This window comes from Clarias gariepinus, chromosome 21 (assembly GCF_024256425.1).
Source record: "Clarias gariepinus isolate MV-2021 ecotype Netherlands chromosome 21, CGAR_prim_01v2, whole genome shotgun sequence".
NCBI lineage: Eukaryota > Metazoa > Chordata > Actinopteri > Siluriformes > Clariidae > Clarias > Clarias gariepinus.
In genome coordinates, this window is record NC_071120.1 from 6,556,628 (window position 1) to 6,571,468 (window position 14,841).

The 14,841-nt window shown below is 37.1% G+C and overlaps 1 gene segment (V, D, J or C); it reads right to left on the reverse strand.

Annotated features, from left to right (window-relative positions):
* Positions 1-6,723: 6,723 nt before the first annotated feature.
* On the reverse strand, positions 6,724-7,922 carry LOC128509839 (Ig kappa chain V region 120-like). The segment is given in 5 exon segments: positions 6,724-6,796; positions 7,058-7,169; positions 7,257-7,292; positions 7,398-7,739; positions 7,865-7,922. Coding segments are annotated over 5 exon segments (537 nt in total).
* Positions 7,923-14,841: the final 6,919 nt, after the last annotated feature.

Genomic DNA, 14,841 nt, shown 5'->3' on the forward strand with positions numbered 1-14,841 from the left:
TTTACTAATGACAGCTGTTGCCATGCAGCAGACCTAACGAGCTGTTTAAGGTGTTAAGTGCCCAAACTTTTGCACAGTGCTTTAAAAATGTTTTTTTTTTATTTTATTAATGGCATAATAAGTAACTATGTACCAATGTTTGCTGAAAATATTGTGCATTTTCTTCTATTTCAAAGATTGTGTTAACATCTTTTTAATTAAAAAATCACCAAAATCTGTTATTTATCAAGGAGTGACTAAACTTTTGCCTAAGACAGTCTTTTTTGCCTTTTGTACAGTCAGAGGAATCCTTAAAAAGTTTAAAACAACTGGAACAGTGACAAACAAGGCCGGATGAGGACCCGAGTTTACCTTGTCACCATGCACAGTGAGGAGGATGGTGAGAGAAGTAAAAAATTCTCCAAAGTTTACTGTTCGAGAACTGCATTAAAGAGAGAGGCATCTTGGGGTCACAACAACCATAACAACCATCAGATGCTATTAATATGCCAAAAAGCTGTTTTGGTATTAAAGGAAAAATTGTAGGAACTTTTCTTACCTACAATCACAAACATAAATGCTTGGAGTTTACTAGGACTTCAACTGGGACCGTGATGAGACTAAGATAGAGCTTTTTGGAATGAAAAAACAGTGGGTCTGGCGTTAACAAATGATGAGAATGTGGAAAAGCACCTCACGCCCACTGTGAAGTACGGTGGAGGATCTGTGATGCTGTGGGCCTATTGCTCTTCCAAAGACCCTCGGAACCTTGTTAGGGTGCATGGCATCATGAATTCTTAAATACCAGAACATTTTAAATCAAAACCTGATGGCCTCTGTCAGAAAGCTGAAGATGGGTTGTCATTGAGTCTTTCAGCAGGATAATGACCCAGAACATGTGGCGAAATCTACACAAAAATGGTTCAGCAGACACAAAATCAAGCTCCCTCAGTCCCCAGACCTCAATCCAATTGAAAACCTGTGGGGTGTAAAAAATATATTTCTTAATGTGGGATTTTCTCCACTGAATATATACATAAAACTAGGATTATTGTAAACAATTTATACACACCCTTCACTGGTGATAAGGGGCTTGATTAAATACCAGAATTTAATAATTAACAGGTTTGGACAAATACTTTTGTCCATATAGTGTGTGTGTGTGTGTGTGTGTGTGTGTGTGTGTGTGTGTGTGTACAGTATATATATATATATATATATATATATATATATATATATATATATATAGATAGATAGATAGATAGATAGACAAGAGCGTGCCTTTCCTAATGATGTCCAATGAAGTTAGTTAGATACAAGATACAAGTCGGTTACAGTCAAGTTGTAGAAGCATTTCAAGATTTCAAAGACCATTGATAATAGTAGATACACCAAAGCTCAGTTATAATTTTCATAACAAAGGGTCTTAATACTTATGTCCATCTCAGGTAAGACAGCCAGAGACAATATTGATGTAATGTATAGCTTCCTTAAGCCTTAAGTTGCATTTGGAAATGCAGTGGCAAATGGTGTTAATGGACAAAGGTTTACCAAAATGTTCCTGCGCACACATCATGATATCCAATATGGAAGCATGAGGATTTTTAATACAGTGATATTCTGATGGATCAAACGTATTCAGAAGTGGTTCTCAGCCCTGCCCTTTAAACATTGAAATTTATATTTCCTTAATTTCATGGTGATGTGTACTAACATTGGGGAATGTTATCCTGAATGTGTTGACAAATCAGCGAGCCTTGACCCATCCTTGCTCTAGAAGGACTAGGCCTTTCTTTAAACTCCTATAGGTTAAACTCCTATGTTTCTCATCACCTTTTAATTTCTAATTGTCTCATTGGTATTAGTCTTAAATTGGGCCTGTTGTGTTTTTTGGAGAATGTTGCAGCCACCAGATTTGAAATAAGTGCATATTTAAAACAAATGATTAAATTCACCTGCTAAATAATGTGCTGTTGTACAGTTTTCAATAGAGAGACTTTACAGATGACCTCATACTGTCCCGCACTTTTTTGATATTTGTGTGTGTGTGTGTGTGTGTGTGTGTGTTGTGGTGGAAATTCAGTAGAGTGTCTCAAAACAAGACAAGCAAGAATCTGAATGAGCAAAAGTATAATTACTGCCCTGGTATCACAATTACACACACACGCACAGCATCTGTACATTTACATTTAGGCATTTGGCAAATGCTCTTATCCAGAGCAACTTACAAAAAGTGCTTTAAAGTTTACATCATTAGATACATACTTAAACTGGGTTAACTAGGTTAATAACTAAGTGCCATTAGTCCAACACAACTGGGAAGAGGGGAGGGGACATCTAGAGGAAACAGGTACTTCCTGCTTTCTCCCTGCCTGTATTTATACACACTATCACACACAAATACATACCTACACATATTCTATGTTGGTATCGCAGCCCCCCACCCCTCAGTCTGGGTTCTTCCTCTTTGCTGGTGTCTTTGTCTATAAATCATACCAAATAAAAAGTAGTTACTGTAGTTTCAGTTAGAGGTCTGGTAATAACGGTCTTTATCAAAAACCTGCAGTTTAAGTTCAAGACACAGACAGCACTTCTTGAAGAGAAAGTTCATGTATAGAACACAAACTTCTGGGCATTTAGTATAAAGCTTCAAAATTTTCCATTACACTTGCCTCAGAGAAGACTCTGGTCAACTTAAAAGTTTATGGTCCACTCAGTGACTGCAACATGCCCAGGTCCTGTGACTGCAAAACCAAGCCAAAATCATCACCCTACCCTGTCTTGCCTTGTTTTATAACCTTTTTCAGATTGGTGTGCAGCAACAATTGCTTCTCGAAGATCGATCTGAAAAAGGTTATAAAACAAGGCACGACAGGGTAGGCATTGTATTAATCTGAATGCTTGAGACCAGCAAACTGCCAAAACGTTGGCTCTTATAGAGGTCTGCAGACCTGCCAATGATCAATTATTTAAAGGCAAGTCCAGTCGAAGCAGTAAGGGAACTACTTAGGGTTCTTTTTTGCTTCATTTTTGTTAAATAGTTGTCTGGTGGTGCATGTTATATGCTGTTGTTTGTTTACTAAGACCCTATATGATCAGATGATTTATTATGTTTTTACACAAAAAAAGCATACAGTATAATTAAAACAGGGGTACTAGCTTTTTAATGAAAAAAAATGTCTAATGTTAATAAATATTTTATGACATGCAGTACGACATTTGTGTAAGTCATATTTATTTACACCATTTTCATTAATAACAAGTATAATAAAATAAGGACTAAAATAAAACTGCCTTTCACGTTTTAGATTTTTTTTTCTAAGGCGGCAGAGTGGTGTAGTAGTTAGCACTGTTGCCTTGCACCTCCAGGGTCTGGGTTTGATTCCCATCTCTGTGTGCATGGAGTTTGCATGTTCTCCCCGTGCTTAGTACGTTTCCTTTGGGTACTCCATTTTCCTTTCAAGTAACTGCATGTTAGGCTAATTGGCGTTTCCCAAATTGCCCATAGTGTGTGTGTGTGTGTGTGTGCCCTGCGATGGATTGGCACCCTGTCCAGGGTGTACCCCGTCTCGTGCCTTAAGCCTCCTGGGATAGGCTCCAGGCCCTCCAGCCTAGGGATAATATATGTGGGGTCCAGTTTGTTAACAAACTTCCTAAACCACATGTTCACAACCATGTTCACTAGAGCCTCATCCAAATCTACTATAGCTTTCTTGATGTTACAACAAAACACAATGCAAACATTTGACCTCAACCCATTTGCTTCTAGGGCCAAACTCTGAAAGACATCAGTTAGTTAAACAGCTAAATAAAATATTTTGGACTTACCATGAGAAGAGCTTGCTTGGCTAATGTCTAATGCCACAACATGGACAAGGTACAGTATAAACCAGTTCTGGTTTAAACAACAAACAAATAATAATAAATAAATTAACTAAAATGTGGATTAATTTTTGGGAGAAAAGAAATCAAAATATTGTGAAAATTAGGAAACACACTGTGATTGCACAGTGCTTCAAATCCTTACTAAAAATCTGTTCTCCTACACTACAAACCTATAAGTGTCAGGTGAATCTGTTTTGACTTCCTGACTGAAGCTTCACACATTATGAGTAATGCTCTTATCTCACTTTGATATAAACATCAGCATGGGGTTTCACTGCAAAGTGACATCAGTAATTGAGATGTGCTTCCAAGTCTCAGGATCAATTGTAACATCACTTATAGCTCAGCTCCTTGTAGGGGTCATCATGGCTATCTCCATAGCCCAGCTTTCTGGTAAGGTCAACTAATGACCTCTGCAGCCCTTCTCTCTATGAAGGTTAATTAACAAACCTCAGTAGACCCGTTGCCAAGATCATTGTTCTGGATTGATTGTTTACTAACTGTTTTTCTTTTGCAGTTGCACTTCTCTCCCTTGTCAGTTGGTTAGTATCACCTGTCACCATTTCTAATCAACTCCACTTGTCTACAATTAACCTGCCCCTCTGCTCTTATTTCACAAACAATCTTTCATTCACTCTTTTCCATTTTTGTCTTTTCACGGCTTGTGTGAGCCTTCTAGCTTTCATAATATTCCTGAATTTGCTTGTAAATCTCACTCTGCCTGTTTTGGACCGGCTTCTAGCCAGCTGCTTGTTGTTAAATCTGCAATCTGCAAATCCTGTGACTTTTGTCCCTTCGCACTCACTCTTATCAAGACCTGTCTTTTTCAAAGTGCTTCAAAAGACTGATCCTTACCCACCTTAAAGCCTGTGTACCATCTACTCTGGACCCAAACTATCACAAAGAAGTAAATAGAGGATACCATTTTCACAATGCTCCATTCTGCACTGTCTCACCTGGGCAACCCTGACACATCCTGAAACCCAGAATGTTGTTCATAAAATTTTAGATCAGGTTTCACTACAATTATCCCTTACAACTCCCTAACTGGACCCGGGACTTCCTACACACAGACCACTGTTTAACTAAACATCAGCTTCTCCAGTCTCAACATATTTCCTTTTAGACTGAAAAATGCAAGGACAAAGCAGCAAAGCAGTTCTGCCAGAAAAAAAAATCCTCTTGATTCCTAGTACAACCAGTTCCACTACCACTACTAAGGGTTCATTTACCATTTCCACTACCATTTTGAATGTTGAATGAGTGTGTTCAATAAGCACATAAAAGATCGGAATTATTTTGTGCAATTATTTTAGGCACATTATATTTGCCAGTACTCTTGACTTAGATGAAGATCACATTTTATGCAAAATTTATGCAAAAAAAAAAAAACATGAAATTCCGAAAGGTTCTCACACCTTTTTTTGCCACTGTATAAATTCTCTAAAAATTGTTTGCTCTATGGACTTGGACTCTTTTGTGGGTTGTGTGGTGGGATCTCCATTTGTCCGGTAGATCCAATAGATCTGGATAGTTTGGAGGCCAGATCAGCCGCCTTGGACTCTTTGCCTGTTGGGCCACATGTGGGGTTGGCTGTGGTGCACTAGTTGTTTTGTTGCCTTTTTATCTGATTATTTGACTGGTGATTTGTGTGCATTGGCTTTTCTATGCGATCAGGCCAGACAGGCTGACCTTTGCTTCAGACAGGCATGCCTAGAGTATGAGTCTATTACCAGTTTACAGGTATTTATGATCCTTAAAATTTGTGGATCAAAAGCAAATTTAACTGATAATGATATTTGTAGCCGGAAAAGTGCTGACAAAACAAATTAAAACTTGTGCTATAAATTATTGAAGTTATCTTCCATTAAAGATGTACAGTATGTGGTACAATTATTCTGCCTAGTAAAAGACCAGTTTAAAGAAATAATTAAAAGATCAATATTGTCATGATATTCATGTGCCTAACAACTTCTCACCACAACTGTGTGTGACTGGTCTTCACCTTATAAACGTTTACCTTATAAGCATGGAGTCAAGAGGTTTTGTCCACATATGCAAAAGTTTAGCAAGTAAAACAAGAGGAGAATTAATAAGATGTATTTATTCCTCACAAAAAAGCTACTGATTACATCACAATCAAAGGTGTTAGAACAAAATATGTGTTCTAAATCAATTTGACAAAAATATATATAATGTTATGCAGAAAAATGTAACCTGAAAAACATGTGCTTTTATTACAGTCATGTATATAAGTTAGTTCCCTCCTATTTAATTCTATGTTTCTTTGTTTAAAAACATAATATTAATAAAATATTAATATTAGGCAAATACAAGTGATGTAGTACTAAATCAAATTAAAAATAACTCACTCATCTATTATACCACTTCATTCTGTATAAAGGGTTGCGGAGGGCCTTATCAAATAATTTTCAAACAATTTGGAGTTCAACATTCTACACTGAGAAAGATTATTGTGGCGAGTATTTAAGACAACTGCCAATCTTACCGAAAGTGGAAGGAAGTGGACGTCCCAGCACATTCACCCCAAAGTCAGACTGTCCAATACTCAGAGAAATACAAACTACCCAAGAGCTACATCTCAGACCCTACGGGCCTCATTGAGCATGTTAAATGTAACAGTCCATAACAGCACAATCACAAGAAAACTGAACAAGTATGGTTTGTTTGAAAGGGTTGCCAGGAGAAACATTTTCCCTCTAAAAAGAAAAGTAAGCATAAGTGAGGTTCACAAACTGCATTTTAGAAAGTCACAATACTTATAAAACAATGTCCTATAAACAGACATCCTGTATACTTGGGTAAAGTTCTAATGTTGTGTGTGTGTGTGTGTGTGTGTGTGTGTGTGTGTGTGTGTGTGTGTGTGTTTCAATTAATATCAGACTTACCTGACTATCTTCTGGTTCATCACCTAATGTAACACATTAATATTACATATTATTATTATTATTATTATTATTATTAATAATAATAATAATAATAATAATAATAATAATAATAATAATATAATTAATAATAATAATAATAATAAATTTATAATAATAATAATAATAATAATAATAATAATTATTATTATTATTATTATTTATTTATTTATTTATTCATTTATTTATTTATTACTACTACTACTATTATTATTATTATTATCATCATTATAGGATTACCAATTGACCTGTGTGAGTTTTTTCTTTGCTTCAATAGACAGATCAGGACACCGAGAAGAATCACAGTCAGTGCACCCAACCCCACATTCAGCATGAAGAACAAAGCAGGAGATTCTGAAACTTGGAGAGAAACATTAAAGAAAACATTGATCCTGCATCATAATTGAATCATGCACAGAAGTGTTTGGAAGAACAAAAAAAAATTACCGGTTTCTTTCTTCTTAACAATGTTTATATTTTTGCCTGAAAAAAATTTTACTACTATTACTTTTTTTTTAAAAGATTTTACTACCTCATTTATCTCAAACAGTGTTTACTGAAACTATGTAACTTTCACATGTAATTTACCTTCCACATGCAAAAATGTTGAGGTGCTAAAGTTTGTTTCCTCACTGTATCTGCAGTAATAGAGTCCTGTATCAGAGACATTTACTGCAGTGATGGTGAGAGACGTGTTCTTGCCATAAACAGACATCACTATTCTCTCACTTTCTGTAAAGAAGTAACACGTTTCTGCTGGAGAATTTTTAAAAAACTGTCTACATGCAAGACGAAGTGGAACTGAATCACTCGTGTGTTTAAACCAGGAGATGTACTTTGCAGCATTCGGATTAATTTCACACCAAATAGTTACTTTATCTCCAGCTTGTGCTTTTAAACTTAAAGAGCACAGAGTCTCTGAGAGAAAACCTGTAACACAGAAACACACCACACATCATTTATAATTTTTTTTTTTTATAATTATATTATAACACACCATACATCACATAACATAACATGAATCTTTTAAAATCATTAAGATCACTAAGGTTTACCCATGACACAGAGAAACAAAGGCAGAGCTTCAACCCAGACCATTGTGTATCAGCCGAGAGACAAAGAGGAAATGATCAAATGGGTAAAACTAATGCTGTTCTGTTTCTGTGTGAAGGGGTGTGACTATAATATACTATATATATTATATAAAGTCTACCGCAAAAAGAAATAACTAAACAAACTAACTAAAACAAATATGATGAGATTTGTATTTTTCAGGTTTATCTCCAGACACAAAAGCCGGAATAATCTCTCTCTATCTCTTGCATCCAACACACACACACACACACATGATCCAGACAAAGTCTTTACTTGAGATGAATAAACAAGTGGTTCATATATCCAGTAAGCAACACAGCTTTTACATTTCTAACTTTATCAAAGACTTTTGTTCAGATTATTCCTTTAGTCTGCAGTGCTCTTACCCTAATGTGTTACAGGGGAAAGACTTTTACTTAGTGTTTATTGCAGTATCTTTCACAGTATTTTACTCTTTTTATTAAACTAATCAAACAAACGTAACTAATAAACTCATGATTAGCAAAATCTAAATGTGTTATAATTTTTGTATCTGTGTATATGATTATCAATCATGTGAACTGCTTTAGAAGTGTTGAACAACAATTAACATTCACACGCCATTTTAACAGAATAACTAGGAACAGGATATGTCAAGATTCTTATCTTGCACATTAAACAGTCATAAAAGAGTGTATGAGCTCAGGCAGTGGTCAGAAGCAGATGAACCACAGATGAGTGTTTTCACAGTTTAAATGAAGAAAAAGCCATGTTTGCAAATATATCAAGTGTGAGATCTGTGGGTGTAAAATAGTTAAACTATTTAAAAAAATCAACAGTGTGTGAACTGCAACAATGAAAAAAATATGTTTGTTTGTTTTCAGATTTCTTGTAATTCCAAAACAAAAAAATCTCTTAAACAAGTCTAATTATCCAGACCTTTGATTCAGAAAAGTGCTTCTCATTATATGATTGTAGAATCATAATGAGAAGCACTTAGTGCTTTTGCAGCTTTTGATCAGCTTTTTTGGGCCAATCAAGGACATTTAGAGACTTCAGAGAGCTCCAACGTCAGTCCAGCATTGTTTTGGCTCTGTATGTTTCAGAACAGTGTGATGCTGAAAGGTGAACCATAACCCAGTCTAGGGTTGTGTGTACTTCATGGACCGAACTGTATTTGTCTGCATATATCATCTACCTCAATTCTAATCATATTTTCCATACCTTATTTTGAGAAACACACCTTTTGCATAAAGTTGTATAGCATGTGTTGCTTGCAGTCAGCCTGAAAGAGGTTTCTCGCATAAGTTTATTTACATCAGGTCTGATGTCACATGCAAAAGCACAGTTCTGGTATAATTATAAAAGTTGTGAATGACATCACTAACCTGGGCAAAGATGTGGCAGGCTACAGACATGAGGACAGAATGTTATCAGAGCTTAACACCATTAAGCTCTGCCTTAAACTCAAAGAGATGATCATTGAGATGATCACGACCTACATGAGGCTCCATGAGGATGGCTTTACTAACTTTTAACAACCAAGGTCATCTGTGGATAGATTCAGGAGCATCAAGTTCCACATGACCTGACCTTGTCCCTACATACTAAGACAGTGGTGAAATCCATTGATCAGTGATCCTAATTCCTGTGGAGGCTCAGGAAATTTGGTCTCCTCTCTGAAGTCCTGACTAACTCTTACAGTTGCAGCACAGAGAGCAATATGACTGGGTGCACATGTGTCTGGTTTGGACTCATTCCTGTTAACAACCTCCCAGCCTGACAGGATATCCTTGATACGTGATGCCTGAGGAAGCCTCACAAAATCACCATAGATTTTAATCATGCAGCAGACAGACTGCTATGCAAACTGATATCAGACAGACGTGCTACAGCACTCAACCACAACCACCAGGCTCTTACTATTCTGATTGTTTTTTTGGTCTTATTGGTATAGATAAACTTAAACATTTCAGACTCTTACTAATTCGAATAGTTTTGCACTACAGCTTTTTATGCCAGCAATTACCCCAAACAGTATTTCACTCAAGTCTTTATCAGTGAACAATTTAAGTCCTCATCAAGGTTTTTTTTTTACCACCTTTATACATTTATAAATATAATATTTTTTTATCCAGAATACATATATTTCTACAAAGCTTCTTTGTGCCAATGCCCATTATTGAAGCTACATAAAAATACAATTTAATTCAATGCAATTCACCTGAAATCTTTGACACTATCCATCATGAAATGTTTCTTGCATTAAAGCTCGGAGACCAGTGTGTCAACACTTTATTGCGAACATTGTATGGATTACAATATTGCTATTTATTTAGCTGTGTACACTTATTGAGTAAATACCATTGTCTGGCCTACATTTTATGTAAATAGATGAAGTGAAAATGTGTTTCATTTCGGTAGATTCAACCCAGCATCACAACCATCAAAACTAAATAATAAAGCTCTCACACATTGCTGTGTTTTCCTGAGGTCTGAAGACAGAATCATACAGGTAATCTGCCCCGCTACACACACACACACTGTTTAGTTTATGCCTATTCATGTAGTTTTATGTATAAAGTTGTGTTCAAAGTAATAGCAGTTCAACACCAGTAACCAGATCAATAATTGTTTTTGTGAAAAATTTTATTTCTTCATGGTAAATATTTTACCTGTAGGTGTAGTGGAGTAATAGAAAACCAACAGACCCAACAGTTATGACTTGCATGCACCTGATTCTGTGTAATTGAATCATTAATTGAAATAGGATGTACTCAAAAAAATAGCAGTGTGGAGTTTAATTAGAGAGGTAAATTATTCTGTGAAAAACAGATGTCAAACAAGTTCCCCTTATTTAAAGGTAAATGCAGAAAAGGTTTCGTGTGCATTTCTGAAAATCAGAGTAAAACGGGTCGTCCAGACATTGTTCAGAAGAAGAGTGCACTTTGATTCAAAAATTGATTAGAGATGGAAAAAGATACAAAGAAATGATAGGCTGCTCTGCTAAAATGATACCAAATCATTTTTAAGCTTTAAAATGGAGACCAAAACCAGACGTGGAGAAAAATTGAAAAATACCATTCGAATGGATCAAAGATAACAAAATTGATTCTGAGTCAGTAGGATCAAAGAACAGCTAAAGTTACCTGTTAGTACTGTTACTATTATAAGACGGCTATGTGAAGTGAAGCTATCAGCAAAAAGTTCCCACGAAATCCCATTGTTGGAAAAAAGACATGTGCTGAAGAGGGTACAGTTTGCTAAAAAACACATTGACTGGCCTAAAGAGAAATGGAGCAATATTTTGTGGACTGATGATGCAAGATTGTCCTTTTTGGGTCTAGAGGCTGCAGGCAGTTTGTCAGGCCCCCAAACACTGAATTAAAGCCACAGTACACTGTGAAGACAGTGAAGCATGGAGGGACAAGCATCATGATATGGGGATGCTTCTCGTACTATGGTGTTGGGCCTACTGTATTTATCACATTTCAGGGATCATGGATCAATTTGAGTACATACAAATATTTAAAGCGGAAATGCCCTTGAAATGGGTGTTTTAACAAGACAACGACCCCAAACACACCAGCAAGCGAGCAGCATCTTGGTTCCAGACCAACATAAACAATAATAATTAAATAATTTAATTGAATACTATTGTAGTTTTGTATGACAACCTACCAGTATCGCGCACACACACACACACACACACACACACACACACAAATCATCAAATCACTATTATGGCATTTAAAAATCTATTTTTGACCCTTTTGTACCCAAGCATGTACAGTAGGTGAAGTCACAAAGTCTGATAAAAACCCCTTCTTTAAATTTAGAATGAAATTACACAAATTGGGTAAAGAAAATATTAGAAAAATCTCATGTTAAATTGAATCCTTTGTTTTCATCGTGTATCCACTGAGAGGATTTGTGCATATGTAATGTACCTCTCTCTTTTTAAAATATGTCAACAGCTGTGCTTAACCCTGTAAGACCCAAATATAGAAAAACATGAGCAAATTTTTTTTGACCTCTCAGATATTGTTTAAGGAGGCCTCTGATTTTGGAAACTAAAGATTTTTCACATTTTTTACATTTTAGTAAGTTTTTAGGGAAATGTTGTAATATGGCATCGTTGGGCCTAGTTGTGAGCAGAATTTTTGTATTTGTTCTCACTTTGTCTGAACAGGTATACAGAACCTTTAGGCATTCATTTGCAGGGTTGTTCACTTACGTAGTCCCATAGCAGTATACATCATAAGTAATAATTACACAACAATCATATTTTTTTATGAATAAGCATTTATTCAGCAGCACGTCTCGTTTGTAACCTTCCCAAGTTCTCCCACACCACCCCACTTCTCCGCTCCCTGCACTGGCTTTCTTTAGCTGCCCGCATCAAATTCAAAATGCTGATGTTTGCCTATAAAGCTAAAAATGGCCCAGCAACCACTTACCTCTCTGCTCTAATATCACCACGCACTGCACCACGTTCCCTCCGATCCTCTCAGGGATCGAGGGCGGCATTCATCCAGGCTCTTTTCTGTTCTGTGCCGGCAGGGCCATGTAGGTTTGGATTTTCTTTCTCCCTAAATAATAAAAACCATCATTTAAAAACTGCATTTTTTGTTCAATTATGTTATCTTTGACTAATAGTTAAATATGTTTGATGATCAGAAACATTATAGGATAGGAATTCTTATTATAGTGATTATGGTGATTGGATGACACAAGAAAAGTCTTTATTTGTTCAGATTCAGTAGCAGCATTGTCTCAATGAAGGGAGAAATCAAAAGCTTAACCTGACTTTTCTGTCAGAATTAAAGGCGAAGTAAAATTATGCTGGGTAACTGTAACAATCAGATTTGTTATGAACCTAGTTACACTAAATCAGGGTCTTAAATCTAACTTCCGGTGCGGTATAGGTCTAGCGTTAACTAAAACTCAAAGTGTATTAAGTGACAAAAAAAGGCGCACCAAAAAATAGATATACACTCAGCAAAAAAAAGGAACGTCCTCTGACTTTCAACTGTTTTTACTTTCAGTAAACTTAATGTGTAAATATTTGTATGAACACTAAAAGAGTCAACACCATAAGACATAAACTAAAAATGTTTCCCAATGTGTCCCTGAATGAAGGGAGGCTCAAAATCAAAAGTACCAGTCAGTATCTGGTGTGGCCACCAGCTGCTTGAAGTACTGCAGTGCATCTCCTCCTCATGGACTGCCTATTGCGGACAGTCTGAGCACTGATGGAGGGATTGTGTGTTCCTGGTGTGACTCGGGCAGTTGTTGTGGCCATCCTGTACCTGTCACGCAGGTGTGATATTCGGATGTACCGATCCTGTGCAGGTGTTGTTACACGTGGTCTTCCACTGCGAGGATGATCAGCTGTCCTTCCTGTCTCCCTGTAGGCGTCTCACAGTGCGGACATGCCAATTTATTGCCCTAGCCACATCAGCAGTCCTCATGCCTCCCTGCAGCATGCCTAATGCACGTTCACGCAGATGAGCAGGGACCCTGGGCATCTTTCTTTGGGTGTTTTTCACAGTCGTTAGACAAGTCTCTTTAGTGTCCTGCGTTTTTAGAACTGTGACATTAAATGCCTACTTTCTGTAAGCTGTTAAGGTCTTAACGACCATTCCACAGGTGCATGTTAATTAATTGATTATGGTTAATTGAACATGCATGAAAAACATTGTTTAAACCCTTTACAATGAAGATCTGTAAAGTTATTTGAATTTTTACAACATTATTGTTGAAATACACAGTCCTGAAAAAGGGGCGTTTCTTTTTTTGCTGAGTATATTTACAAAATACATACAAATACAAAAAATAAATAAAAAAGGGATGAGTGTGTGTGGGTGGGACGAATTGTCCAGAGTCCAGGTTATTTATTAAGGTGTTTGTGAGTGTGTGTAGCGAGAGAGACGGCTCTGGGCTTATTCGGTATTACTGAATCAGTCCGGGACCACGAAAACGGAGCAACTACGGTGTAGTTAATGAGTCCGGCAATGATTAATACAGAAATGGTATAATCCAACTCGTCACTGTCTTCACTCTCTCGTTCGAAAATACAGCGCTGTCTCCTCATCATCTCTCTCCTCCCTTGCTTCTTCGTTGCAGCGCTTTAAACTAGTGATGGGTCGTTCATGAACGAGTCTTTAACATGACTCATTTCCTACTGGGCGCGCATGCGCAAAGCATCACAAAAGCTCCGTATGTTATGTACAGGAAACAAAAATTAGTAGTTACCTTTAAGTCTTTGGTCCGAGTTGTTCTTTCCTTTGTCACGTGACTCCCACAGACAATATGCAGTGCAGTACACAGGAAACAGAATTGAACGGTTCACGAGTCTTTTAGTCCCGAGTTGTTCGGTCTTTTGTCACATGACTTCCATAGATGCTATAAAGTGCAGTACACAGAAAAAGCCCTTTATGTGGCTGCACTACAACTATACATGACGTGAGGAGAGCCTTCAAGAGAGTGAACACCAGGAAAGCAGCAGGACCAGACGGCATCTCAGGCCGTATTCTCAAAGCCTGCGCAGACCAGCTAGCACCTGTGTTCACTGAGATATTCAACATCTCTTTATCTCAGTCAGTGATCCCCACATGCTTCAAAGAGTCCATCATTGTTCCTGTCCCAAAGAAACCACATCCTGCTTCTCTCAATGACTATCGCCCTGTAGCCCTCACTTCAGTAGTGATAAAGTGCTTTGAATGCCTGGTCAGAGACTTCATCATCTCTTCACTACCAGACACACTGGACCCACTACTGTTTGCATTCCGCCGACTTTTTGTTCGAAGTTTGCTGACGACACTGTCGTGGTGGGCCTGATCACCAACAATGATGAGTCGGCCTACCTGGAGGAGATTGTAAATCTGGAGAACTGGTGCCAGAGGAACAATCTCCTCCTGAACGTCAGCAAGACAAAGGAGCTGATAGTGGACTT